This window comes from Astyanax mexicanus, chromosome 16 (genome assembly GCF_023375975.1).
Source record: "Astyanax mexicanus isolate ESR-SI-001 chromosome 16, AstMex3_surface, whole genome shotgun sequence".
In the NCBI taxonomy this organism is placed as follows: domain Eukaryota; kingdom Metazoa; phylum Chordata; class Actinopteri; order Characiformes; family Acestrorhamphidae; genus Astyanax; species Astyanax mexicanus.
The window spans coordinates 18213075-18241018 of NC_064423.1; the positions used below are offsets into that span (position 1 = coordinate 18213075).

The 27944-nt window shown below is 36.9% G+C and overlaps 1 protein-coding gene across 6 annotated transcripts in view; it reads left to right on the forward strand.

The window, feature by feature from the left end:
- palm1a (paralemmin 1a) overlaps nt 1-27915 on the forward strand; it is a 63189-nt gene extending 35274 nt beyond the window's left edge. For 4 of the 6 annotated variants that reach the window (XM_007240186.4, XM_022669689.2, XM_022669690.2 and 1 more), the window contains exons 4-9: nt 7418-7545; nt 9147-9255; nt 11598-11619; nt 13639-13722; nt 17752-17883; nt 21222-27915. In XM_007240186.4, coding sequence (XP_007240248.3) covers nt 7418-7545; nt 9147-9255; nt 11598-11619; nt 13639-13722; nt 17752-17883; nt 21222-21787 — 1041 coding nt within the window. In that variant the 3' untranslated portion in view covers nt 21788-27915. The remainder of the gene's footprint in view (nt 1-7417; nt 7546-9146; nt 9256-11597; nt 11620-13638; nt 13723-17751; nt 17884-21221) is intronic. The other 2 variants (XM_022669691.2, XM_022669692.2) reach the window with 2 other exon arrangements.
- The last annotated feature ends 29 nt before the right edge of the window (nt 27916-27944 follow it).

Genomic DNA, 27944 nt, shown 5'->3' on the forward strand with positions numbered 1-27944 from the left:
GTGTTTTATATGGTTGCTGTGCTATCCCAAGTAGTTGCTATGGTGTTGCTAAGGGATTGCTGTGTATTGCTGTGTATGAGAATACCAATATAATGTTAGATTTATGTTTGTAACTGGTCAGTGTGATATACCAGGTGCTTGATGTGATGTTACTAGTTGGTTGCTCTGGTGTTGCTAGCTGGTTGCTGTGATATTCCAGGTTGTTGCTATGGTGTTTTTATGTGGTTGCTGTGGTGCACCTAAGTGGTGGCTATGGTATTCTATGTTGCTTAGTGGTTGCTGGGCAGTTAATATGGTATCCCAGATTGGTGTTAAGGATTTGGTGTTTTCTAGTGAATTTCAAAGGGTGGCAAATCGTTTGTACACCATTCATTTTTATGGGGATATTTGCTGATTTTTGATCAGCAAAAATCTATTGCTACACAGAAACAGTGATTTTCATTGAATTCTTGCACACATCATACAATCAAACTGAGCCATCTGGAGTTGGAACAGTTTGCTTATCTCTAAAATAGAGAGGTAAGAGAAATGGTAAAAATATGTCAGAAAACAAGGAGTAAAAAAAAAAATGATTTGTAATTCCTAAACACTAACTTTGAATATAAATATAATATATCAGTAATATATATATATATATATATATATATATATATATATATATATATATATATATATATATATATATATATATATTATATTTATATACTCTCTCTGCATACTTATTAAGGGAACAACTCCCTCATAAATAAAATAAATAAATAAAAAAAATATACACATATATACACACACACATATATATAGTATATATATATATATATATATATATATATATATATATATATATATATATATATATATATATATATATATACTATATATATGTGTGTGTGCATATATATACTATATATATATATGTGTGTGTGTATATATGTGTATATTTTTTTTATTTATTTATTTTATTTATGAGGGAGTTGTTCCCTTAATAAGTATGCAGAGAGAGTTTTGGATGTTAATACAGCAGAAAGTCCCCACATTCCTTTTCATGGGAGAAAAGGGGGGTGTTGATGAAAGTGTAGTGATATTGATTAATGCTGGTAGTGATCTCAGAGCTGCTGGTGAGTTATGTAATAAAAACGTACATGTGGGAAACACTTGTTGTGTTTGGAACCTGCATGTAGTAAAACAGCAGACATACCTCGCCACATCTCCGTCACAGCTCAGCAGGATGTGTCGCTGATGTGCTCTGGCTCCTCTTCTTCCTCTGTTTTTGAAACGCTGCTTAACGAGCCCAGACTGATTAAAGGAAGACCGCAGTTCCAGGAGTTAATTAGCACAGGATGCTAATGGTCCTAATTGGCCTGCATCGGTTTGATTGGTGGTTTGGGACAGGGTACTGTGGTCTATAGGCTCTGAATCAAGCTTTGGTTATTATGTTCTCAGTCACCACTGTTTCAGAAGTAAAGCTCTTTTTTTTTTTCCTGGTCAATTTTGCAATTTCAGAACAATGGAGAGGCACCGGATGCATATGGGGGCGCTCATGATGCTTTGTCTTCTATTTTTGAACTCACTGTATCAGTGTGGGGGTGGGTGGGTTTGTGTGTGTGTGTGTGTGTGTGTGTGTGTGTGTGCATGCATGCATGGGTGTGTGTGCGCACGACATGCTCCCACAGCGGCTCTTATGGGAGTATTAAATGAATTGAAAGCAGTGTTCAGCAAAAGGAGCAACCCAACATCGACAGTGTCTCAAAGACTGAAACTAAAGAATACATTTCTGCTCATTTAGTGATGTTTTATATGTCAGTAGAAAAAAATACATGCTTAATTACAGACTTTTATTTATTTTAAAATAAAAAAAAGAGTACAATTCCATTAAAGCAGCTAATGCTACGCTCGTTCTTTTTTTTACTGGGCTTTTAGAATTTCCGAGTTTATGAACAAACTTAGAATTCTCCCTTAAAAAGTCATTTTTTTAGTACAATGGCATACACTGGCATGCCAAAAGTCATATGACAGGAACTTTTTTTATGTCCCATAACTTTTGCCACTTTGACATAGAATGTAAAGAACAGTACTGCACAGTGTGGGGCGTCCTGTATTGAATGAGTTGCTTGTCTGTGTGCATGGACAATTTCTGCCAGACACACAATCGCTGGTCACAATCATTAACACTAGGGCTGCACAAAATTTTGAAGAAAAAAAAAAAAAAAAAGACATTGCATGCAATACATTTTATTTTTACCAGATTTAGATATTGCAACATAAAAAAATACATGCGATTTTGGCACAATTTACCAGACATTCTTGATCTAACATTTTATAGTATTAACAGCCTCTTTACATACTGTGTGTATGCATAAATTGATATTGAGTAGGAATACAGCATTAGCATTAGCTGCAAATCGTGCTAAGCGCTAGCTCTTTCGCCTTTTAGAGGCAAGTATATCAGACTGTAGCGTGTGCATTTACCGTGTTATATGGCAGCTGCTAATGCTAATGCTGCTGCACCCAGCCTTAGTGGAAATCTGGAAACCTAGGATTACTGTAAATAAACGGAAGCCCTTTACTCACCCAAATAAAGTTTGGATTTCCAGGAGAGAAATCTGTGAAGATTAACATCTAGTGCTTGTTTGACTTTAAAAAACTGTTTTTTGTAAGTTTTTTTTTTTTAAACTTAACCTAGCTTTACTTAACTTAGTTAACCTACGCCCCACCACCCAGTGAGAATAGACCAGAAAATTGACGTTCACTGATTCTGAGCCGTATAATCCGGTGCAACTTATAGTACTTTTTTTTTTCTAACCATTGCATAAATTTGTTTGGCTAAAATAATTTTTAGTTAATTCTACACCATGACATTGTTGATTGAGGAATGTCTAATGCCTACCCAACTTCAGAAATGGAATGTTTTATCCATCTGGCAACCACTATCAGGCCTCGCTCCAACTCTCCAACAACTGATCATTCACGTCATCTTGCTATTAGCAAAATGACCAGTGTCCATTCTTTCTCAGAAGATAACACCACGCAACTTATACAGGTGTGTGTGTTTCCAAGCTGTATCCTGAGGTAACACTTCATGCTGAATTTATGTACTGCTGTTCCATGACTATGGCATGTCAGTGAATCAAAAGTGTTATCAAAAGTTTCCATAATGGATTCAATGCAGCATATCAGCCCAATGCCTGTGGTCAGATGGTTTCAATTGGAAATCATTGTCAGTATATTTATCACTCCAATCTTTTATGTCACATTAATTTATATCTCGGTATCAGAGAAGTGTGGCTTACAAAGCAATATTTATTCAAGAACAGTCAGCGGAACTGTAGGGCATAAATCTAAATATTCTCTGTTAGTCACAGTGAAGTGTTACTGGCCTTGCGCAGTGAAGCTGACTGACATCTACAAAATCTTGATCAGGAACAGCTGGGAGAGGCAAGAATATCCATGACCTGCAATGCATTGTATATTATGCCAAGAAGCCTCCAGGGGCTGAACTGTAGCCAAAAAATACAGCTCGGCTTCACTGAGTGGAGTATTCTGTAGTACGTGCACTGGTTTCTGTTTTCTCTTTTGAGGGTTATGTGACGGTTTAAACATTTGCACCCACGTTTTTGTGGCAACAAATGGTTCAGAAAATAGCTAGCCTACCTATTGCAAAATTCTGGCCCTTATTTTTAATGCCACATTGGCTCTTTTGTCACGTGTTGTTGACTAATACCACTTGATGCACTGTTGATTACAAAACTAGGTTTCTTGATTTGAGTCACTTTCTGTTCAGGCTTTTAGAAGGAGTTGTTATTGTAATGTTGCCCTAAGATGAGTTCCAGATAAGTTTTTATAGGATCATTTTATCTGATGTGATTAGGGATAGTGTTGTCACAGTACCAAAATCAGTACTTTTGTAATGATACCTGTCTAAATATCTCAGTACCGATACTAAAAACTATACCACAGCAAAAGCCTCAGAAAAAACATCAGAAATTAATGAAATAACAGAAGATCTAACAATAAAAATGCTTTGTTCTTTTAGTAAGTAAAACAGAAAAGATTGACAATGTGATGATGCTTATTCTTCATTTAAAAAAATAATAAAGTAAGTTTATGGAAAATCTTGACTCTCTTCTGTTTGGAATCAAAGTTAAAGAAAAAAACTGAGTCATTGCTCTTTGTTTTGATTCAGTCGATCACTGAAACCTGAAAACAAGGCATTTAAAAGCGGGGAAAGATTTAAACAGTGAATTCTCATGTGATCCATGTGATATTTGGACACTTTTTGGAGCTTCCACAATGGATTTAGTGTAGAGTTGATTCATTGAGGAAATAGGTTCACAAATCGAGTGCAAATTCGAATCATTTATTTAAAACATTGTTTACAAGCCAATTTATTGATTAGAAGTGGTAGGATTTCGTCATTTATGCTGATATGTTAAGGAATTCTTAAGTTATTAAGCTAAAAAGACGACAAAGTGTTATTTTTAGTGTTATCAATAAATGGGGTATTGTAATGTTTTTAATAACGAAGTAATGAAATATCACAATTATTTGGCCAAAACTGACTGAAAATGGCTAAAAACTAAATAATGTATACTAAATGATATTTTTGATCTTTTTGAATGATATGTCTGCTGGAATGCTAAAATTGGACAAAATTGACAAAATAAATAAAAATCTGTGTTCAGTGTTTGGCCTTCAGCTAAATGGTTCGTTTTGTTTGGTTTTGGCCCCACACTACTCTTTCGGGGCAACCCTGAATGTGATCGGTGAAGGTCCCATCTCCTTAGTTCCATATACCCCAGAAAACCTTTTTCTGGAATGGCATTAAAGGGACATCCTCTCTACATTTCCATGCCACATATAATGGAACAGGACCTAATGTTGTAGAAAATGCACTGCACTTACCTACAGGATAGGTATGTGGAGCCTCCTGCATTGAACATACAGCTCTGGAAAAAAAATAAGAGACCATTTAAAAATTTTAGTTTCTTCCAAATTGAAAACTTTGGAATATAATCAAGAAGAAGATGTATGAGTACAAGCCACCAACTAAGCTGAACTGCTTGAATTTTTGCAGCAGGAGTGGCATAAATGTATCCAAAAGCAGTGTGTAAGACTGGTGGAGAAGAACATGCCAATATGCATGAAAACTGTGATTATAAAACAGGGTTATTCCACAAAATATTAAAACTTTATAAATGTAAACTTGTTTTCTTTGCTTTTTTGAGAGCTGAATGCTCTGCATCTTTTTGTCATTTCAGCCATTTCTCATTTTCTGCAAATAAATGCCCTAAATTGTGATATTTTTATTTGGAATTTGAGAGAAATGTTGTCTGTAGTTTATAGAATAAAACAATAATGTTCATTTAACTTAAACATATACCTATAAATAGCAAAATCAGATAAACTGATTCAGAAACTAATGTGGTCTCTTAAGTTTTTTTTCCAGAGCTGTATATGTGATTTCTTTTGTATATTTCGCTTGTCTGTCCACATGGACAATTTTAGCCAGATATCACTGGTCCCAATCTTTCCCTTACACTGCACTGTCCATGGTGGGTGGTAATGCCTTGTATGATGTATTCCTGGAAAACATACAACACTGTGGACTGAGGAAATACAATGTCACATCACCTTGCCATATAAGCATGCATGCCAGTTTAACCTCACTCACAAGATAACACCGTACAACTTATACAGGTAATGATTTATAATTAATTTGCATACTGCTGTTCCGTGGTTTTGGCATGTCACTGCATTTGCATCACTGGTATTTCTCCACCTCCTGGCTTTGAATTTTCTGCCGTGCCAGTCTCTGGATTACTGGAACTGAGATGGCATCAGGCCCCGGACTGCTGCTGGGTCCTGAATGTCTGATCGAGTCTGTCCGCTGCATTATTCTCCAATGAATGGCCGCTTCCTGCCTGCGCTTTTTCACCAGCCAGCTGATGCTGGACCAACAGCGGCTCAAATGTCTGCCAATTGACAGTGAAACAGACACACGATGCTCGCTCAAGCTGCTGACCAGTGTCCAGTTTACACATCTCCGTTTTTTTATAGGTGAAATCAGAAGAAGAGCTTTTAAGGGCTGATCTTGGATCGGGTGTTTTTGGAGCGTTTATTTATTGCTAAGCTCAACCTCTGCTAATGCCCCACCCAGTGTCCAGCATGGCTCTCTCTCAGAGGTTCAGAAAACTGGGGCTCAGCTGGCATCTGCAGTTCCTAATGGCTTTTCTTTATAGGAAAGGGATGCATTAGCTTACCTCAGTGTGCTGAAGACTAATTGACTGCTAACCACAGACTGCTTTTGCTGTCCGGCAGCAAGTCTGTGGAACTCTGAGAGCCAAAAGATGTGACGAGCTTCTGAGAACAGACTGGCTGTCTAGGAAACACATTTTCACATTTTCAAGCTTTGACAATCCAATTTTAGCGCCGGTTGCCTAAAATAGCCAGACATGAGGCGATTCATGTTTAGTTAATCAGAAGAATTGAGGAAGTCACGGCAGAATGGGCATTTCTCTGTAATGAGATGTCTGTCATGAATGAATGCATCAACACATCCAAGGATATTTTTGTGCAGAAACATTAGAACCAGCTGTAGGAGAATCTGATTTCAGAATAGTTGTGCATAAAAGAGAATGAGGATTGTTATGGCTATACTTTTACAAAAAATGTTAAAAGAATGTTTTATCTCATCATGGGAGGATGGCTCTTATATAAACTATGGGATGACATAGCAACTACACAGCATTACACATTAGCAGCCACTTGGAATACAATAGCAACCACTCATGAACCGTACAATTTGTTATCCATATAAAAAGGGCAATTTGAGAAATATTTTCTGAATTTGTTGATTCTTGATTTGTGGGTAGAAACAAAATCAGCTGCCTCATGTATTCTAAAAAAAAAAAAAGCTTAGCGATAGTCTCCACATATTCTACTGTAAACTAGTTCCACACTGACCCACGAAAGGAAGAGCAAGAGTTTCACATCACCCCAGATGAGAGCATCTAAAGAGATTTTGGTTTGTTCAACGGTTATAAATTTGGAATTATGTGTTCCTTCATAGTCTGGATAACTTATGAATGAATTTACAATGAAGGATAAAAATAAAGCCATTGAATGAGAAGGTGTGTCCACACTTTTGACTGGTACTGTAGTTCAGCTTAACCCATTTTATGCTTTGTTGTTTGAAAAAAGAAAATATTGATTACTCAAATAGTATTACAATTAAGATGATTAAATAATTTCACTCATTTAGGAATGAAATACGTAAGGCATATTTTTTTCCGTTTTTATAAGCTTTATTTGTCCCTCTATACAACATGTTTCTGTGATGTTCCTGGGTGTATTACAGCAGTGCAACATTTAATACTAAATTTTAACTTACTTTAATGTTTTTGTTTTTTTTCCTCATCAGTCAAAGGCATTAAGGGAGAGATGGCTGATGGATGGAGCGCCCTCTGCTGGCTCGGAGGAAGACGAGGCAAAGAAGCAGCTTCAAGAAGACGAAGCCAAGACTAAAGGACTTGAGGAAGCTATTCTGAGGTACGCCAATTAGTCCAAGTGTGTGGATAATATGTGTACGGTTCATAGCACTGAGAAATGGGAGTGTCACTAACTGGTTTCCTTGGCAATGTTGAGGCATGGAGTCTGTTGCTAGGTCCATCAGCCTCTCGGCCGCACAGGGTGGGTTCAGTGGCCGAGCTCCTGCTTATCCAATTTGTCTCCGTTTTTTTCCTGATTGTGAAACGGTGGTATCAATCTCTCCAGCCCCAAACCCCCCCCATCCCCCGGCAGACGGGTCAGTGTGGCTCTCCATCGGCCTGATTAAATTCCTCCTCTTGTGCTGTGGCAGCCTGGGCTCAGAGCTGGGCTTTGGCTCCAGACCAGCATGCCAGTGAATGAGTAATGCTGGAGAGCTATTGTCCTCAATTGAAGCTTAGTGTGAAAAAGAGGTTGATACGAAATGGAAGGCCCTTTTTAGTCATTAATTACTCTTGTCTCTTTATTGGGTTATGAGCTGTTGGTTTGAAATAAGATAAACTAAGATGGAAAAAATTAAGAGACCGCTTCTGTTTCTGAATCAGTTTCTCTGATTTTGCAATTTATAGGTATATGTTTGAATAAAACAAACAACGTTTCTCCCAAATTAAAAAAAAAAAATTATCATTTAGAGCATTTATTTGCAGAAAATAAGAGAAATGGCTAAAATAACAAAGAAGATGCTTTCAGACCTCAAATAATGCAATAAGTTCTTATTCATAAAGTTTTAAGAGTTCAGAAATCAATATTTAATGGAATAATCAGTTTTCATGCATCTTGAAACTCATCATTTTTAAGTGGTCTCTTTTTTTTCAAAAGCTGTATATTATTTCAGCATTTAAAATAGTTGTAGTTAATTTAACTTTTTTATTTTTCTACTTTTTACATTACTATCTTCTTAGTATAGTAAGATTTTTAAGTGTTAATACTGAAAACGTAAGTTAAATAGACTGAAAACTTAAATTGGAATATTAAATTCTGAGATATAATCAAGAGAAAGATGGATGATCACAAGCCATCAAACAAGCTGAACTGCTTGAATTTCTGAACCAGGAGTGGCATAAAGTTATCCAAAAGCAGTGTGTAAGACTAGTGGAGCATAACATGCCAGGGTAAAAACACACACTTGTTTTCGTTGCATTATTTGAGGTCTGAAAGCTCTGCATCTTTTTTGTTATTTCAGCCTCATTTTCTGCAAATAAAGGCTCTAAATAACAATCTTTTTATTTGGAATATTGGAGAGATGTTTATAGAATAAAACAACAATGCTCATTTTACTCAAACATATACCTATATATAGCAAACTCAGAGAAACTGATTCAGAAACTAAAGTGGTCTCTTAATTTTGTTGTATATTTGGACATGCGTGGATGACTGTTGGAGGACATCAGATCTTTAATGTGGTATCAGACCCTTTGCCACTGTGCAATGCATACCGTATTCATAATTGTTATCATGTAAATGTTGTATTAGTCCTCAGTTTGGTCAGTGTGTGATTTTTGTTTTGTCTATGGGTATATTAGGAAGGGGGTAATAAGCAGTGATACAATTCTATCTCCCCCCCCCCCCCCCCCCCCCTTCTTTATGTTTTTTTTCTCCTCTAGAATGGAGCAGGAACTGGAGGAGTTGGAGACAGGTGTGTCCGCAACGTCCACCAAAGAAAACCTCTCAGATGTGGCCCAGCAAGAGGAAACCAAAGCTGTGGACAACAAAGTGAGTCTCAGCCCTCTGGTACTGTAATCACACGCACATTTACACACGCATACACACACGACAGACCCAACATACACTATGTTGCCTGTATTTTAGTAAAATTAATTTTAAGAATATAGTACTGCAACAAAATAAAAAATATATGTTTTATTCAGTATTAAGAGTTTCATACATTTAGGAAATAAAAAATCTATAAACATTTGTCCATTTTTTAAACAGGTAATACTATGATAATAATTCAACAAAACAAAAAATGTGACAAAAAATACAGCCTTCATGTCCTTCATTTTATACAAAATCTGTCCCTATGCAAACCCAATGCACCCAAGGACATTATTACTGGTGGGATTAGGTATGAGCTGGCATTGTGAAACAGTTGTCAGATACTTGACAGACCTTGACCTTACGGATGAATATCTGTTAGTGTAACACCAATCGAGGCGTTTGAACAGCAAGAGCCGTTTCAACCAGCCCTCAGAGAGAATTGTCTGCTTTCATCTGTAATTATGGCCTCTGATTGTGCTTTCCTGCACCAATCAATATCCATTTCTCCATCAGCAGAGACTGCGTCAGTATAGCTAATGTGTTCTTGTCTCTGGACGAGATTTTTCCTAAGCATGTTTTGTAAGCAGCTCTTTAAACCGCTGTTAATTACCACACGGCTGGCATTACAATAGGTTGTATGATGAGTAGATTATGTGGGAACTATATTGGGAACCACACCGATTCAAATGTGAGAAATAAAACTGGATAAAATGTTTTTAAAAAGTTTTAATCCTAAAGTACTGAGCTGATGTTTTAGGCACCTAATCGCATTACTAAAATCTATTTATTTATTTATTTTTTGTCTGAAAAAAAAAAACACCCACATATTTGTACAGATGCAAACAAAGAAATACAGCAATAAGTAACAATGTAAAACAAATAAAGAAATAAAGTAATTCATATACTGTGAGCTAGTCTGAAGAACAAAGTTTAATGTGAACTAGTGTTGCACATTATAATGATACAAGAAAAAAGTCTCAATACTTTTTCATTAAAAACAGTACAATACCCCATTTATTTAGTACAAAACGTTTGACACAAAAAAGCACCTTGTTGTCTGCTAAGTATAATAACACAATGAGTTAAAAAGAAAGAAATCCTACTGTTTAAAAAAAAAAAATTGCAGTGTTGTCGCTCTCTGCTGAGGATCCTTGATTGTTCCGGTAAGCCAGGGCGATATTAGCTAGCGGTTTGTCCCACGTTGCTTGTTTTAACACGGTAAACGTGCAGACTACAGTCCAATATACGCACTTCTGAACATCAAAAGAGCTAGTGCTGTGGTTAGCGACTAATGCTACTAATGTACTTTTTTATGTAATATTAATGTATAATTTTTAATGTATATTAACCTTACTGCCTAGAACAGAAGCTTTAAAACAGAATGTTTCCAGGTTGGAGGTGCTTTATTAAACACATTAATGTAAAAATCATTATATTTTCAATGAATGTTACTTGTATTTATTTAATTCATGATGTAATAGTATTTTGCTGAGTAAAACCTTACTGCCTAGAACAGGAGCTTTAAAATATTTATTTTACATTTTCACAGGTGTCTAAAGCTTTTGCACAGAACTGTAAATATTTTTTGTAATTAAATCTTAATTAATATTTTTTTCTTGTTTTTTTATTTTATTTTATTTTTTTATTTTTTTTTAACAAATCTAAATAACATTCTGATGAACTCTCCTCTTCCAGGATGTTTCCAGGTTTAGAGGTGCTTTACTGAACATATTAATGTAAAATCATTACATTCTCTATGAATGGTACTTATATTTATTTTATTTACTATGTAATATTAGTATTAGTATATACAGTTTCTATTTACGAGAGTGAATAAGATGTAATAGTCATTTGACTGTTGAGATTTACTGAGCCATTTATTCCTTTGATCTGTTTAATAGCTAATTACTGTGTGGTAAAATATAGCTTGCTCATCATGTGCTCTATCTGTGTGTGTCTATTTATATTCATTTATACACTGAACTGGCCCCAGCATCACAGAAGGTATGCTGAGCTGAATGACTCAGGGTGCAGTTATACGCCTACATACTACACCTCCTACCTAGAGATGCTGCGCTGCTGCAGCTCTGTTGTAAAGAGAAAAATATGATAACTGCTTTCTTTTTTTATTCAGTGTTTACAACAAGAAAGCTTCAGTTATCCACAGAACAAATGATCATTCCTTAGTATAAAAATTAATAAAGTTTGATTTGTGTCAGAAATACACTAAAAAAACACTTTAATTGACTCTTAACATCTCTTTCTTTCTGTTTTCTTTCTTTATTTCTTTCTTTCAGGTTGTTGGAGAGACTATAAAAGGTAACTCATTCTTTATCCATTATTCTAGTCCCTATTTCGACAATGTTCTATCAGACCTGCATGTTCACTAATTCATTAATAATGAATGTGTACATATTGTGTAAAGTGTGTAGTGTACTCAATGTACTGAAAGCTTTCCACCTTCTGATTAGTGCCAGAATGTCTTTATACGTTGCAAATGCAGTAGAAATGAGTATAGACTGTCCTCACCAGCAAATGTTTTTACTAATTTTTAACTGATTTGTATTTACATTCTATTAAAAGGTTTTATTTAATGGTTTTAAGCAAGTAGCTTAGATAAAAACTGAAACTAGAGAATTCACAATATTGCTATTTTTCTATGCTAAAAGTGAAAGAGTGAGTATTGTCTGATATCAAAACCTTTTATTTTTGTGAATGCCTTCAATTAAATACATGAACAACATGAACGTAAAATAAAAGGGAATACTGTATCAAATTTAAGCCATAAGTAAAGCTTAGTTACATTCACACCGTTTTGGCGACATATACCGCAACAGTTGTCATTGGTTCACTTGGTATTTCCTCCTTCTTCACCAATTAAATTAAATTAATCTGGCAAACTGAAGAAGTTTAATAGTGATATAAATCCTCTATGGTGTTTTTTTTCTCTCATTTATGCATTGAATTTTTATTTCTTGTTAAGGTAACTGTTGTTAGCTTCAACTTCAACATAAAGCACTCAGTTTTAGCTGCCATTGTTTTTAGTTCACCAAATAAGTAAATGCATTAGCATGAAAACCCCATGGGTAGCTAATGCTATGGTGATGAAATTGCAGATACAACACCGATACATTAATGCACAAGTATAAATGCTCAAAACAACATAGAGTCTATACCATGTCTTGTGTAAGAGGCCTGTGGTGTTCAGATTTAAAAGCACAAATTGGCCTTAAAAAATCGATATTAATTCGATATTAATTTGATATTAATTCGATATTAAAATCTCCTCCCACCATTAGGATACATAATCTGAAGGGTATTGCCTAGGCTTTAAAACTTGACACATCATCACTCCACACTGGGGCTGCACAGTATGTAATTTCAGCATTGTGATCGCAATGTGTACATGTACGTTAGTCACATCGCAGGGCAGGCAGTGTCACACAAGGCAAAGTTAATCATAAATAATGTTGTTCTAAAACTTGATTCAGATTTTTCTTAATTTGCATGAGTAGAGAAAGATTTTCACACTATAAGGTGCACTATAAATAAAAAAAAAACGTCTGTTTCTGGTCTATTTTTATACATAAAATACTCTGGATTGTAAGATGCCTTATGAGACACTAGTAAGGAACAGGGTTGCCATGTTTTCATTTTAATTCAGCAGGTCTCGCTGCTGAAATTTTAAGTGTGCCTTATAGTGTGAAAAATATGGTACATCTGCCCAATATTGTTTATTTTATTCTAATATTGGATACACAATGAATTATTAATAATTATTTTTTTAATAACAAGACCATGTATATTTAGTAAATTCCAATGCCATCGCTGCTTTTTGAAGAAATCTGGTAAAATTCCTGTATTTTTTTGTACCACAATATAATACAACAAAATATTGCAATGCCATTTTTTTCCAATATCGTGCAGCCCTACTGTAGCATCACTAGTGTAGCATCACTATAGGAGACAATTACGCATCAATAAACATCAATACACTGGTTGCTACATCACACATTTTCCCTTTTAATATCCAGTCTAGCAGTTTTAGCCATCTCTAATAGAGGCAAATTTTACTGAGAGTTACACAGAATTATAATTCACAGAGCAAAAGAGATGTTCATATTCATGTATTCATTTACAGCGACAGTGATGGATCTTTTTTGTCACGCTGGGTGTTTATCACGTTAAGCCAAATCTCACTTCTAGGCGTCTCCATACATCACGTTTCTGCAGCATACTGTCTGTGCATATGCCATTCTCCTCTCCTCCTTTTTCTATCTTTCTATCACCCTCTGTTCTCTTCTGGCCCTCACGTCCTTGTTCCATGACCTTCATTAGTGATCAGAGAGATCAAAGAGGTCAAAGTTCACGTCAGCCCTCGTCTGGAGAAATCCAGAGGTGACTCTGACATGATGAGAGCAGGTGAGTGCAGCTCACGCAGAGACACGCTGCTTATGCTTTAACTCACTCTGCATTGCGCTTCTTTATGGGTGTTTTTGAAGTGGGGTGTACATAACCGACAATAAAAATAAAATAAGAAAATAAAAAGGAACAGTATAAAACACTTCAGTGATCTGATTTGCTAATTGTTGGTCTTTTTGCTGATTACTGTGTTTACTGTTTCCCAGGTAGCACTACTTTATGTACTTATTGTATAGGGGAAAATGGGAAAGAACAATCAAAGGTAACATGCAGTGAAAAAAAACTGCATGTTATCTTTGACTAAGCTGGAATTTATTTATTTATTTTTAACACACAGTGACACAGCCTCTAATATTATCTTAGAAATCAGAGTATGCTGTTCATGTACTCACTTCAGTAATTAGATATCAGCAGAAATTGGGTTATGATATTATTCGTGTGAATGGAAATGTACTCAGTGTTTTGCTGCTGTGCAGATGCATCCATTTTGGAAAATTTTAATCAATTATGTTGTTATAATATTGTAATTTGTAAAATAATTCAGTTCAATTTCGCACTATAAGGCGCACTGGATTATATGGCACATTAAGTAATAAGGAACAGGGGTGTCGCCATGTTTTTCTTCTAAAACAGCAGGCCTCGTTGCTGGGTGGTTGTGACTAAATTAGGTAAAGCTAAGCTAAGTAAACAAAACTGCAATTCCTAAAAAAAAATGTCTTTTTATGTCAAACGAGCACTGGATGTTAATCTACATATACACAATCTACACTTACCTGAAAACTGTTTATTTGGGTGAGTAGAGTGCTTCTGTTTATTTATAGCAAGTATAGATTTGGATGCAGTAGCATTAGCATTAGCCGATAACCGCTAGCGCTTGCTGTAATACTCACCTAATGCTGATCCAGCAACCTGACTGGTAGAATTCATACATAAGGCGCACAAGATTATAAGGTGCACTGATAGTTTTTGGGAAAATTAAAGGAATTTTAAGTGTGCCTTATAGTGTGAAAAATACTGTAAGCACTTTTTTTTGTTAAAATAAAAGTTTCAGTCTACAAAAAAACAAGTAACAGCTTAGTATGTGTTTTTCTTATTTGACCCCCTTTGCCCTGCACACTTGAGTAATTTCCCTGCTTTAATCTTAGAAACTTTGTTTTATATTCCTTAATGTAATTATTGAAAAATTGTCTTGAAATCATACCACTGTAAAGTTTGGCATTTCAATTGAATCATTCCTAATCCAATCTAACCTATTTGCTATTAGATTATTACATCCCTAGTTGAAAACTATATGTGAAACATTTTAATAGCTTTTACTTGAAATGTATAAGTGATCATTCTTTAAAACAGTGCTGTTTGAGGAGTTCTGCTTCAAGAGTTCTTTTCATGATGCCTCTTCTCTCACTTCTTTTTCTTGCTCAGAGGCTCTTTAGCTCCTAAATCAAACATTTACTTTCATCTGTGACACAGAAGCTGTGAGAAGTGGGAGAAGAGTCAGTGAAGGGGCTCTAAGGGCACTGAGAGTACCCTGGGAAAGAGGCGCTGATTAATCCTCAGGCAGTAATGCTCATATATCACTAAGAACCATACAGAGTGTGGTATTCAGTGAACTGCCTTACTGAAAACGCTTTACAGACAGCATGGTTAATTATATACACCCCTTTTAATAGAGCTAGATCAGCTATGTAGCTACCCACACTGGAGTCTCAGGGAAGGTCTTTAGTACTAAGCATGGGGTAGGTAGTTTCACATGCCCACAGTGTTTAGGCTGTGGAGCAGTGGAACTGCATTATCTGGAATGATTGAGCTCATCCAATTACATTTGGAATGAGTTAAAATGATATTTGTGATCTAGAGTAAATTCTATATAATTAGTACCTGACCTCAGGAATGTTAAATGGCTGAATACAATCAGATCTTCACAGTTATGTAATATTAGACTTTTTCACAATATTCAAATTTTCTGAGATACTAACTTTTAGGTTTTCATTAAATGTAAGCCAAAATCATCAACATTAAAAAAGCACTTAGTAGCGATTACACTATGTAATAAAGCTTTATAGTTTTTACTGAATTACTGATATAAATTAAATTTGTTATTCTAATTTACTATGATGTACCTGTACGTTTTTCCGAAACGTATTAGACTATAAAAACTGTTAATTATTTCCCTGCTAACTGTGTTTTTCATCTAATATTGTGTCTGCTAACTCTTTCTCTTTCAAACCTTTTTCTGCATGTGTGTGTGTGTGTGCTTGTATGTGTGTTTTGGTTTGTCCAGTCAGTTCAGTCTTGTGCTCATATTGAACCATCCCTCACTTACAAACACTGAGTTTGAAGAGCAGAAAGGGAATCATTAGAAAAGTTATTTTTAGGCAGATTCTTTCCGAAAAGATGAGGTTGCCATGGCAGCCACGGTCCAATGAAAAGGAAACATCGGTGCTGCTCGCTTAGCTGTCTCCATGGCAGCGCGCGACTCGCTGGACACAATACTTAACTAAATAACCTTTAGAGACGGGACGCCGGCAGCTCCGTAACTGAAGCCATGATTACAGTCTACACAACATTTATCTTCCTGTGACCTACTGCTATATTACAGCACCGTCCATAATAACCACAGGGAAACTCATTACACACAGCACTGCCCCCCACCATCAGCGGCACCTCAGGAGAGGATGAGAAGAAAGACAGTGAATAGAATGTCTTTGTTGTTTAACAGCTCATTGTTACTGTCTGAAGTTGAATAATCAGAGAAAAAAACTCTAATACTGTAGTTGTGCTTTATAAAACAAATCCACTCACTTGTAATTTAGGCAATGTTCCTAGAAGCACAGTTTAGTACCATTTATATAATGAGTTAGAGGAAGTTCTGGACTGCATCACCTATACTGTTGTTCCCAATGAAATAATAAGGAGCAACAATTGTGGAGAAACTCTGAAAAAAATCAAGATTTAAAATTGGGACCATGAAGAACAAAAGTATATACAGTGAAGAAAAACAATTAAAGTGATTTTAATATTAATAATTAACATAAATACTTTATGTTATAGGGTCAAGTCTTCAAATGTGTTTTTTATGTTTATGAAAAACTCAGCTTTAAAAGGAAAATTATATGCCAAGGAAGCAAGATTACAAAGCAGTGAGTTTAAATATTGAAGAAACTATGAAGAAAGTGTTAAACAAACCAGAACATATTTTATATTCATAAGTCAGCCTTGTAATGTAGTAAGCTGGAATGGCTTTCAGTTAACAGCTGTGCTGAAATTGACAAGAGTTAATTACTTGAATTTCTTGCCTCTTAATGTGTTTGAGAGCATCAGTTGTAAAGTTGTGAAGAGGTAGAGTTGGTATACAGTAAATATTTGAATAATTGTCTAATCCATTTTATGGCAAAAACTACTCAGCTAATAAAGAAAAAAAACGTAAAACATTATGGTCATTTAATCAAAAAAATCTTGAGAACTTTGGCAGTATTCTCAAGTTAAGTGGCAAAAATATTTTGATTAAACTGGCTCTCATCAGGGCTGCCACCAAGAAAGGAAGACTCAGAGTAAATATACTTGTATTAGTAAGGCCTGTAAAGGTACACAAAGTAACGCTCCTGTTTTCACCCTAGTTTGAAAATTTAGTAAAGGTCCACCAAAGTATTTAATACAGCCTGTAGTGTGTTTAATTAAGCTGTAAAGTCTAAATGTTCGCATGTTCATTTTTCTCCACATACACACCCCCCAAAAACGCCAACACCTTATTTATGTCCAATCTACCATGATTTCATGAGTTAAAATAAGATGTTATTGGAACAGTGAGAGATAAAAAAAAAAAAGATGAGCGTATGGCAAGTTTCAAGCCTAAAGTTATTCTGATTAAAAGATTATTTCTGTCAACCATGATGCTCTGATCTATTTATCAGTATTACTCAGCAGTAATTAAAGGGTCACACTGTGAGTGTATGACTGACTGCTTGATTCTGCAAGAATGAGAGTGCACCCTTTGCAGGATTTTAATGTCTTTTCTTGTTGGCTGTCCAGCAATGTACTCCGTAGAGATCACTGTTGAGAAGGACCTGGCCACAGGCGAGACCAAGGTCTTGTCCACCAACACACTGCTCCCCAAAGACCTCTCTCAACAGGGGGTCAAAGTGTATGAGGATGAACAGAAAGGTGACTGGTGTCAGGATGATGTAGTCACAAGCCTGCTTTACGAGAAGTGCAACTGTTAAACTTCTATGCAAAACGTATATATGTCATATTAAAGCTTACATTTAAATGTAATTATATACAGTTAGACCCATATATATTTGGACAGTGACACAATCTTCATGATGTGGACTCTGCATGCCACCATACTAGACTTGAAATTAAACAAATGAGGTGCAACTGAAGTGTAGACCTTTAGGTTTAATTCAAGTGGTTGAACAAAAGAATCCTATAGCCCTGTCCGGACAGGATTCGTTTCTCAGGAGGACGTCTGGGGAAAAATATTTTACACTTCTACTAAGTGATGAAACTCTTGCATCCGGACAGCAATTGAAAAAACAGGAGGACCAGTGAGTTTTTAGGCTTTTTCGGTCACATCACATCGCGTTCAGTAGCTCCTCCATTTTCCACTCGCTGTTGTGTTTACATGGATCTCCGTGGAAACGCGCAGCCAAAATGTAATTACAGTGCGTGGCAGTGGACAAATAGCTATTTTATTAAATGTGAGGTGAAAAACTCAGAGATGTGCATCCGGGCGGAACTAAAATTACCGGAGGACCACAGAGTTCAGCAAAAAACAGTAGGTAATTCAGCCTGTAATTTTCTTAGAGGACGTCTGAGGAAAAACACATACATGATTGTTCCGAACGGGAATAAAATCACAGAGGATCCCCCATAAAAAAGAAAATTACCCAAGGACCCCCTGAGAAACTAATCCCATCGGAATAGGGCTTATGAAGCGTTTATGAAGGATATTTTTGTTCAACCCACTGAATTTAACTTGAATTTAAAAAATCCAGTGTAGTGTCATGCAGAGCCCAAATCATGAAGATTGTTTCACTGTCCCAAATATTTATGGGTCTGACTGTAAATAAATACCATTATAAGAAGTAATACTTTGCTTTGGGTATTCAAACTTTAAGTAAAAGCAAATGTAAAGAGTTTGCTCAGGATAATCATTTGAACGGGTCACATAGACCCACATAAGAGCTTCTCGTAAAGGGAAACTTCGGTTTAGCATTGCTTAGCTTAGCCACAGTGACTCTTATTGATTTTTAGTAGTCATTCTGAAATCCCTAAAACTCCTTTAATTTGCAAACCCCGATATTTCATTTTGTGCGCTTTTTTTTACAGCATTATAATTTATTAGACACTTTTACTGAACTTCATGGCTAGTTTTTAGGCATGATATGCACCTCCATCCAGCTTGGACCTTCCCTGCACTTCACTTTTTTTGGATTTTGATTTTAGCACTATGCACTTAGCACAGTTACCACTTAATGCTACCTCGGTTAGCACTTCTCTCATTTCGTTTTTTTATTTTCTCTCATAGTGAAAAGATTTAGCTCCATTATGTTTTTAAGATAACTGTCAGTGCTTTTATGTCTTAAAAACTCTTCACACAAAAAAAGTAATAAGTACAAGCACCCTCCACCTCAGCAGACATGCTAACCCTGCTAGCTGCTAATGCTAACCCTGGTTCTAACCATCAGTGTGTTCACCCTGCTTAGCCCTTTTGCTCTGTATGCTGTAAGTTTGCCACAGCAACCAAGTGTCCTTTTTTCAGCAAATGAAGTGATTATTTTTTCTCCCACAGCTGCTGTCTTCCTCTAGTAGACTCTAGTTGAATATAATGTAATATAATTTACTTTTACCATAGGGCTGTCACAATATTGTAAGGCATTAGCAGTTTGATTCTATTTGTTCTATCCATTACTCTTATCCTAAAACACAGTATTCACTTGCTAACATATAAAGCTGTCATACATGTGTTTGTGATATTATTAGATATGCATAGTCATTAAAAACAGGTTTATTTAGTTTTAAAATGGCAGAGTCTTGATACTGTGGTTCAGATTGGAAAGAATCTTGTTTGTACAATACTCTTAAATTGCATTATTTTTAGCTAATGTGGTACTAATTAAAAAAAAAATCACTATAAAGTACAATAAAGTAAAGTTCTTATTTAACATTAATAAGGTTTTCTGTTGGAAAATCAGTTATTTCGCCTAATTAATTTACTTTTAAGACACATTTTGCATTACAGTATAAACTTGGGGTTGAACAATAACATCTTATCATGTCTGATACCATCCCTGAGTATATGCTGATACCAATATATCAGATACCATTCATCAGATACTCTTTTATAGTATGATAAGGCTCAATCTGTGAAACAAAAATTATATTTTTAAGGCTTTTATCTTCCCTATAAAGCTTAGATTCTAAGGTTAGAAAGTGATGGTTTAAGTTAATAGATCATATTGGAATCAACATTATTCTTCCGATATTTAATCCAAGAATGTTCAGACTAATACTGGATCATTAATTTCTAAAACCCACTACCTTTCTTCTAAATGTGATGCTCTACAACCCTATAATGGGACATCTACAACCCTATAATGTTTGCCTCAACCTCCATAACAAACTTCATCCAGGATAAAAACAAAAACAGGATAATTTAAAGATTGAATCTAAACTTTCCAGAGTTTAAATGTGAATTGAACTTTTTCTGCCACATTTATTATCTTTGACTGGTGGCCATTTATTTGATGAAGCTGGATTTTTTTTTTTATCTAGGACAAATTGAATTGACTTTGACATTAACAATATTGCCTTTTTTTAGGCGGGAGGAAAAGTGCATAGGAAAAGTTAAAGCCAAAAAAAACTCCCGCTAATTTGATTACTTCATTAGGAAGCACAAAGTAGAGTAACATTGCCTATAATAAATAATATATGCCCAACAAAAATGTATTCAAATACACTAAACAAGAATAATTGCACCTTTATAACTGCAGTGTAACTTTATACACTATATTGCCAAAAATATCCGCTCGCCCAGCATTGCTTTTGGTGATGTGAGGCTTGGATAGAGCTGCTTGGCCATGGAAACCCATTTCATGAAGCTCCCTAAACTGTACTGTTCTTGAGCTAATCTGAAGGCCACATAAAGTTTTTCAGAGTTTGACAGAATGAGTTGCTTTCATTTATTTAGTAGTATTTAAAGTAAATTTCACAACTGAACTTGTTCACTGGTGGAATCCTTTCACAGTTCCACGCTGGAAGCCCTTGAGAGCGACCCATTCTTTCACTAATGTTTGTAGAAGAAGTCTGAAGGTCTAGGTTTTATACAGTTGTGACCATAAAGGTGATTGGAATGGGTAAGCGAATACTTTTGGCAATATAATGTACTGTTTTACTGTTGTGGCAGCCTTACAGTAAAGAGTATAAAGTACGTTTTTCCAAAAAAACTAGGTTGTACATTTATAACTCTCTCTGCCCTCTTTTGCTGTCGTTTGCAGTGGTGCACGAGGTGGGTGCGGTGGCCAACGGTGTTCACCAACTCAGCTCCTCCGAAGTGGAAGAGCTCATCCACAAGGCCGACGAGATCACCTACAGTGATGGTGAGGGGACCACACCCAAGAGAGTGGCAGAGTCTGAGACGGTGGCAGTGGCAGTGCCAGCAGAGGGTGAGCCCACGCCTATTAAGGAGATTACAGGAGTGGAAGCCAAGCCACCAGCGACTACCCCACAGCCGGAGGTGAACGAAGCCAGCACAGAGAACCCGGTCACCATGGTGTTCATGGGCTACCAGAACGTGGAGGACGAGGACGAGACAAAGAAAGTGTTGGGGATGGAAAGCACCACTGTCAAGGCCGAGCTGGTGGTTATCGAGGATGGAGAAAATAAGAGTGCTCAAAGTGCTCAGAGTGAAGCCAAGGAGGAGCAAGAGGCTCCTCCCAACGGCGGTCCGGCCGAGCCGGTCAAAGATCAGGAGACCTCAGGGGAGGCTGGGGAGCCGGAGAGCGGTGCCGGCGAGGTCAAAGGCAAAGAGAAGCAGCCATGCAAATGCTGCTCCATCATGTGAGCCAAGGGGACACTCCCACCGAGGAGGGGTTGTTAGAACTTGACGCTCAGAATGGTGCACCGTGACACCACGCAGACAAACCGACACCGACGCAAAAAGAGAGGAGAGAAAACATCTTGTGTCTTTTGATAGGAAGCTATTGTTTTCTTACTTCATTCGTACCGGTTTTATAATTTCAATGATTTTTTTTTTTTTTTTTTTTTTCCCCTTTATATTTTTTCCCCTCCTTCCTTCGTCTTCTCCGTTTTGGTTTTGTGACTGAAACAAATGCTCTCAATGAGTGGAGCCTGATTTTTTTTCTTTATTATTTAGTTTTTTACTCTCTTGCTAAAACAAAAAAAAATCAAAATGCCAAGCATCGCTCGCCAAACCCTTGGTTTTCCTGCTTTCACCTCCTATTCGCAGCCATGGATTTTTGTAGTCTTACCTTTCCATATGAAGGACTCTGATATCTCTGAAACTATATAATATATATGAGTCATTTATTTTTTAAATATATTTATTTTATTTTAACTTCCGTTCTCGAGCTCCCTATTTTGTTTTAAGAAGAAGCATGGTGTGTGTGAAGTGCTCTCTTCCCCTGCTAATGGAGTTTTATTTTATTTTATTTTTTGTCTTTCTTCTAAAAGAGGACATCTGGGGGAGAGGATTGATCATCTCATTGGGAAATTGTGAAAAGGGACTGCCTAAGCTGTGAGAAAAAAACTTTTTCCTGCTATTTGCAAACGTGGATTTAAAAAAAAAAAAAAAAAGTAATGTGGGACTCTAATGTGGAAACATATGCCATACTGATACTAAACTGCAGTAGTCCTCGCAATCGAATGTCAATGGTGGGGAAGCTTTACAGGTCTATTGAGTTCAGATTTGCAGTGCAGCATGTAAGTGTGTGTGTGTGAGTGAGAGAGCGAGAGACTTGGTGATGGTGCTGCTTTTTAAAATGGTGAACCATTCTGATCTGTTTCAGACTTTGGCAAAAAAACAAATCAAAACACACATGCACTCCTAGGTGGCACAGTGCCGCACTTCCTCACCTCCTTTTATCTAACCTGTACCTTCCACACACACATACACACACACACACTCAAACACACAAATAAATGCATGCCTGCATTTCTCTCTCAGTTCAGTCAATTCTACATTCTTTGTCTGCTTGGACACTTTTTACATTTGTTTTTATTCTAAGACATATTTAAGGATTAACCAGTATTAAAGAGAGCACTCTTTCATATTGAAACGTCGGACTGAGGAAATTATGTGAATTTCTTTCTCTCTGCCTTGATTTCCTTGCTTTTCAGTATTTTTTTTCCTCAGTTTATAATCCTTAGCACCTCTACCCATCCGTGAGCCCCTTTAAACCCACTGAGCCCTTTTTTGTATGGATGGATTTTGTGGATTGTCAGTTTTGAGTATTCAAACAGCCTGAGGTGTAGAGAAAGCTGGTTATAAAGCGAGGCGGCTCTGCTGTCAGTCCAGGGTGGCACGCTGTGCCAATTTACACTGCCTTCGGTCTCCTCTCAGGCAGAGCCATCCGCAGCGAGAAATTCCCGATTTGCTGGAGCCAAAACCTATGCAAGAACCCTCATTTACGCAAGTCAGCATCAGCCACCTTTATCCATTCCATTCAGTTTCGATTATAATGATGTGTATGTGTGTGTGCTGCTAAACTTAACAACCAAGCACTACCCCATGCACTCACACTCCCAGTTCCGAATGGCTTGGAAACTGCTAGAAAATAATTATGAAGTGTTACCGAATTATTTAAAGGATTTCATCACCATGTAGTCTTGTTCTGGTAAGTCACATCACGCAAAACATCAGCATGCCAAAAAGTGTTACACCCCTGAATGCTGAAAATATTGAAGCATCCGGAACAGAAAGTAAGTCATATGCATCATTTCCTCTGCAGCACTTACAGTTTACTCATCCCCTTACCTTAATGATTCAATGAATTAAGAATACTGTCAGTAAACTATTGAGATACTGACCATTTTATTCCCCTCCAGAATGACAAGTAACTGGTTCAGCAGGCAGGATAAAACAGTGAGACACTTTGACTGACCAGCAACATTCACCAGACCTTAATCTCGGTTCTCAGTCTGGAACAGAAGATGAAACGCTACAGTGAGCAAATAAAATGGCTAGTTCATGGTTTAAAATGGACAGGAGCATCTCAAGAAAGGTATGTAAGCTGTACTGCTGGGATATACTCCAACTTGTTTTGATTTTTGGGTATCTGCAAAATATCTGCAAAGGTTAATAAGTTTTGGAGATAAACACAAGGCTTAGATCGGATAGAGCATGTCTAGCTAACATCAGCTAGAGGATTTGACATCAGCTAGAGGGTTTGACGTCAGCTAGGGGATTTAACATCAGCTAGAGGAGTTAACATCAACTAGAGGAGTTAACCTCTAGCTAACATCAACTAGAGGAGTTAACATCTAGCTAACATCAGATAGAGGATTTAACATCTAGCTAACATCAGTTGAAAGTGACATTGAGCTCTATCAGAGGAGTTAACATCTAGCTAAAATTAGCTACAGGAGTTAAAATCTAGCTAATATCAGCCAGAGGAGTTCACATCTAACCTTGAGGAGTTGGCATCTAGCTGACATTATCTTAAAGAGTTAAAATCTAGCTACACTAGTTACACTAGCTAGATACACTAGCTGAATCAGCTCTAGGAATTATGCTGCTCATTGTGTATGTCAAAGAAAATAATTATATCCCACAAAGTTAAGTGTTCTAGTTTCCAAACAAATAGTTAGTTAAAGTCAAAAGATTTTAAAGTTCACAAAAACTGGTTTCACTGTGGTTTCCCAGTGTTTTATGGTGACTCCAGTACCAGGTTAGCTTGGTTAGCATAGGTCCAGGTTAGCATTTTAGCATAGACCAAGGTTAGCATTGTAAGCATTTGCCATTGTTAGTATTGTTAACATAGGCACAGGTTAGCGTTGTTAGTAAAGTTTTGAGTTGAGTTAAAAACAACAGATTGTGGTATTTTGCACAGATACCTTTCCCCAGATTGAATTAAATTGTTCTGTGTATTGCATATTGCAGTATAATATACATACTCATTTGAGTACAAGCAAGTCTGTCACCTACAGTCCTGCTTGTCATTAAAGTGGTGTTTTTCTGACTAGCTTGTTAATCTGTATGTTTTATAAATCATTTTATGCTCTGAAATGAAAATGAATGAATGCCCTAATGCTTAAGTACTCCTGCAAATCTTGAATCATAAAGTGAGGGGATGCGCCAACAAGCGGTGAAATGATGCATTTACTACTCGTTTTTTTGGTGGTGCATTTTATATCGGTTGAAGTTGGCGTTAATTTTAGTGCTAGAAGTGTTCATCCTTGTATTACAGAGACTGACTGCGTTATGGATTCTCATGGTGCTATTCTATCATGGTTCTTTTTTTTTTTCTTTTTTCTTTTTTTTTTTAAGAAATGCATTTTTTTCAGCCAGCCCAGCCTCGCAGTAGCTACGATTAGCAACATTTACTATATTCCAGTGTATAGGATTTACCCTAAGAACATCTCACGTCTGTGTTTTTATCGTTTTAAGCATGTGTGCTAAAATGAATTTACTTTTATTAATTGTATTAATTTACTTTGTAAACCAGTAGTGAACCACATTATCAGCTAACCTGTTTTTATTTAGGATCATGAAATTGCGTTTTTTTTTTTTTTATCTTTAATTTACTTCAGTACCCTAGTCTGAAGGTAATATGTTTGGGACTGCTTGGTAGTTGTGTGAGCGTGTTGGTGTGTGTTTGTGTCCATGCGAATGTTTTCAAGTGTATGTGTTTGAGTGTGTGTGTGTGTGTGTGTGTGAGAGAGAGCATGTGTGCATTCCTTTCAGAACACAATGGCATTAGCAGTAATCTTGTCTATATAACTGCACTTATTCTGAGAAGAAGATTTCCGCGGGGAATCTTTGGTGTGTGCCTTGTGGCTAGAATAGTTCAGACAGAGAGCCAAAGGTGGACAGAGCTAGTGGAAAAACCCCTTTGTGTGTCCATATGATACAAACCATGAGACCTCCTGTCCCATTCACAAAGACGCATGCTTTAGTTTTCACGGGTGTACTGCAGCGTCAGTGGAGCTTGCATGGCCATGTGGAAGTTCTAATCTTCAAGCAGCTCCTCTTGATACCCCTGCCCTTAAAGCAAAGGCCTCAATAAAATGAGGTACTTACCCAAAATGTAGTCAATTAGCCAAGACGGGTTTGGTGCCCAAAGTGTGCTAGTGCAAAAAAAAGGCTGCTAGAGCTATGAGGCTAATGTAGCTTGCACCAATTCCAGCTGGCTAAAAACAAAACTACTGCAAAAATGGTCTGTTTTGATGGCTGAACATTGTGAACGTGGTCAAACGCTTACAATACATTCACAACACAAATCTGAACACTTTCTAAATTCATACACTGTACAAAATCTTTGAGCAGTCAGTTATGATAACTTATGATAACTATGATAAAAATAAGTTTTGTGATTTTAACTAAAGATTGTGTTGTCAGCTTTTATATTAGTTTAACGAAGTGGAAAAAAAAATAAGTACAGTTAAAAAAAAACATTTATTGGTGTAGTCTGAGGAAAACGCAGCAACTCTGGGAAAGAGCGCTATCCACCCACCCAGAGAGAAAGACCAATTTTGCTCTCTCAGGACTCTGGCAGCTGATGGCAAGCTGCATGACTGAGATTCGAACCAGCAATCTCCCGATCATAGTGGCAGCGCTTTAGAGCGCTGGACCACTCGGCGACCCAAGCTGCGAAAATGTTTTTACAGTATAGCACATTCACAACACATTTACAGTCATATTAAACAGCTCTCATACTTGTACCCTTCAAATGTTTTGATTTACATTGCTAACATTTTATCCAAAGCAACTTTTATTTAAATCCTGTTACACTGATTGGGGGAAAGGGTAGCCTGGCCCCAAGGAATCTGGCACCAAGGGCTCTTATTGGTGTAGTGTGGTGTGCTTGCCTGACCACTGAATCAAGCCCCAGTCTGTCAGAGGAATCGGGTGGTGTTATCCACTATGCTGCACCAACCATCAATAATTAGAAAGGTCTGTTAATTGCTTTGTAAGGTTTTAAACACATTTATGTATTTACCCTACATAAAACATAGGTGATTTTAGTTTTAATTGGCAATTTACCTAAATTGTGTGTCTGTATCTTTTATTAAAACACAAAATTGAATTATCACATGATGCACAGTAGGTACTTTAATGAAAACAAACTTATTTTTAACAAACTTGTCATGGAGTCCAGTGTGTGATGATTCAGATGGCCTTTCCACACTGCTAGCTAATTGAAATACTTAAGTATCCATTACTTAGCCACATTAGCCACGCACTGTAGCTCCAGTAAAAAACATAAGCAAAGAAACCGCACTCAGCAGTCTCCGCTGTTCGACTACATTTGGGAATAAGGCGAAAATGATGTAAATTAGCCAAGCCATTGCTTTAAACCCCCAACCACTATGGCAGACGAGCAAAAACTGACCCCAGAGCAGTGAATCCGGGCTTCCTCTACCATCGCCCTGACTAGCACAGCACTGTGAGCAATTATAGTTACCTCAGACTTCTGCTCTGCACCGCAACCTACTGTTTGTCAGTACTAACATTCCAGTTCCGACGTGTTCCACAGCCCTGAATGCCTTGTAGCCCGGCCGCCTCCGGCCTGGCCTATCTCTTTGTAAATGTGCATGCCTTTTTATAGCTATATCCATCATATATCTACATATCCATATCCATGTTGGGTGATGTCTACTCCTCCTCCTCCTCTCATACCCCTCGTAGTCGACCGAAGCCTCCCTTCCCTTCTCCCATAATGTCAGTGAGATAGATGTATTGATCATAGTGTCTAGAAGCATGATCAGTGAAGGAGCTGGACGTCCTGAGAGCGTGGACAAGGTCGCTTCCTCTGTTTCTTCACTGAAGGACCGGCCTCTCTTAGCCTGGGGAATGAGTGTGTGTTTGTGTGTGTGTGTGAATGTATGTTTGTGCTCCCACTGCCACTGCTCTGTGCTTTGTCAGTTGTGAAGGTCTGCTTTCTTACCGAATTAAAAGTGCTGTAGAACGAGTTTGAAATGAGATATTAAAATGTGATGTGCTTTAAATAAGTCGTTGAGTGTTTTTTTTATTATTATTT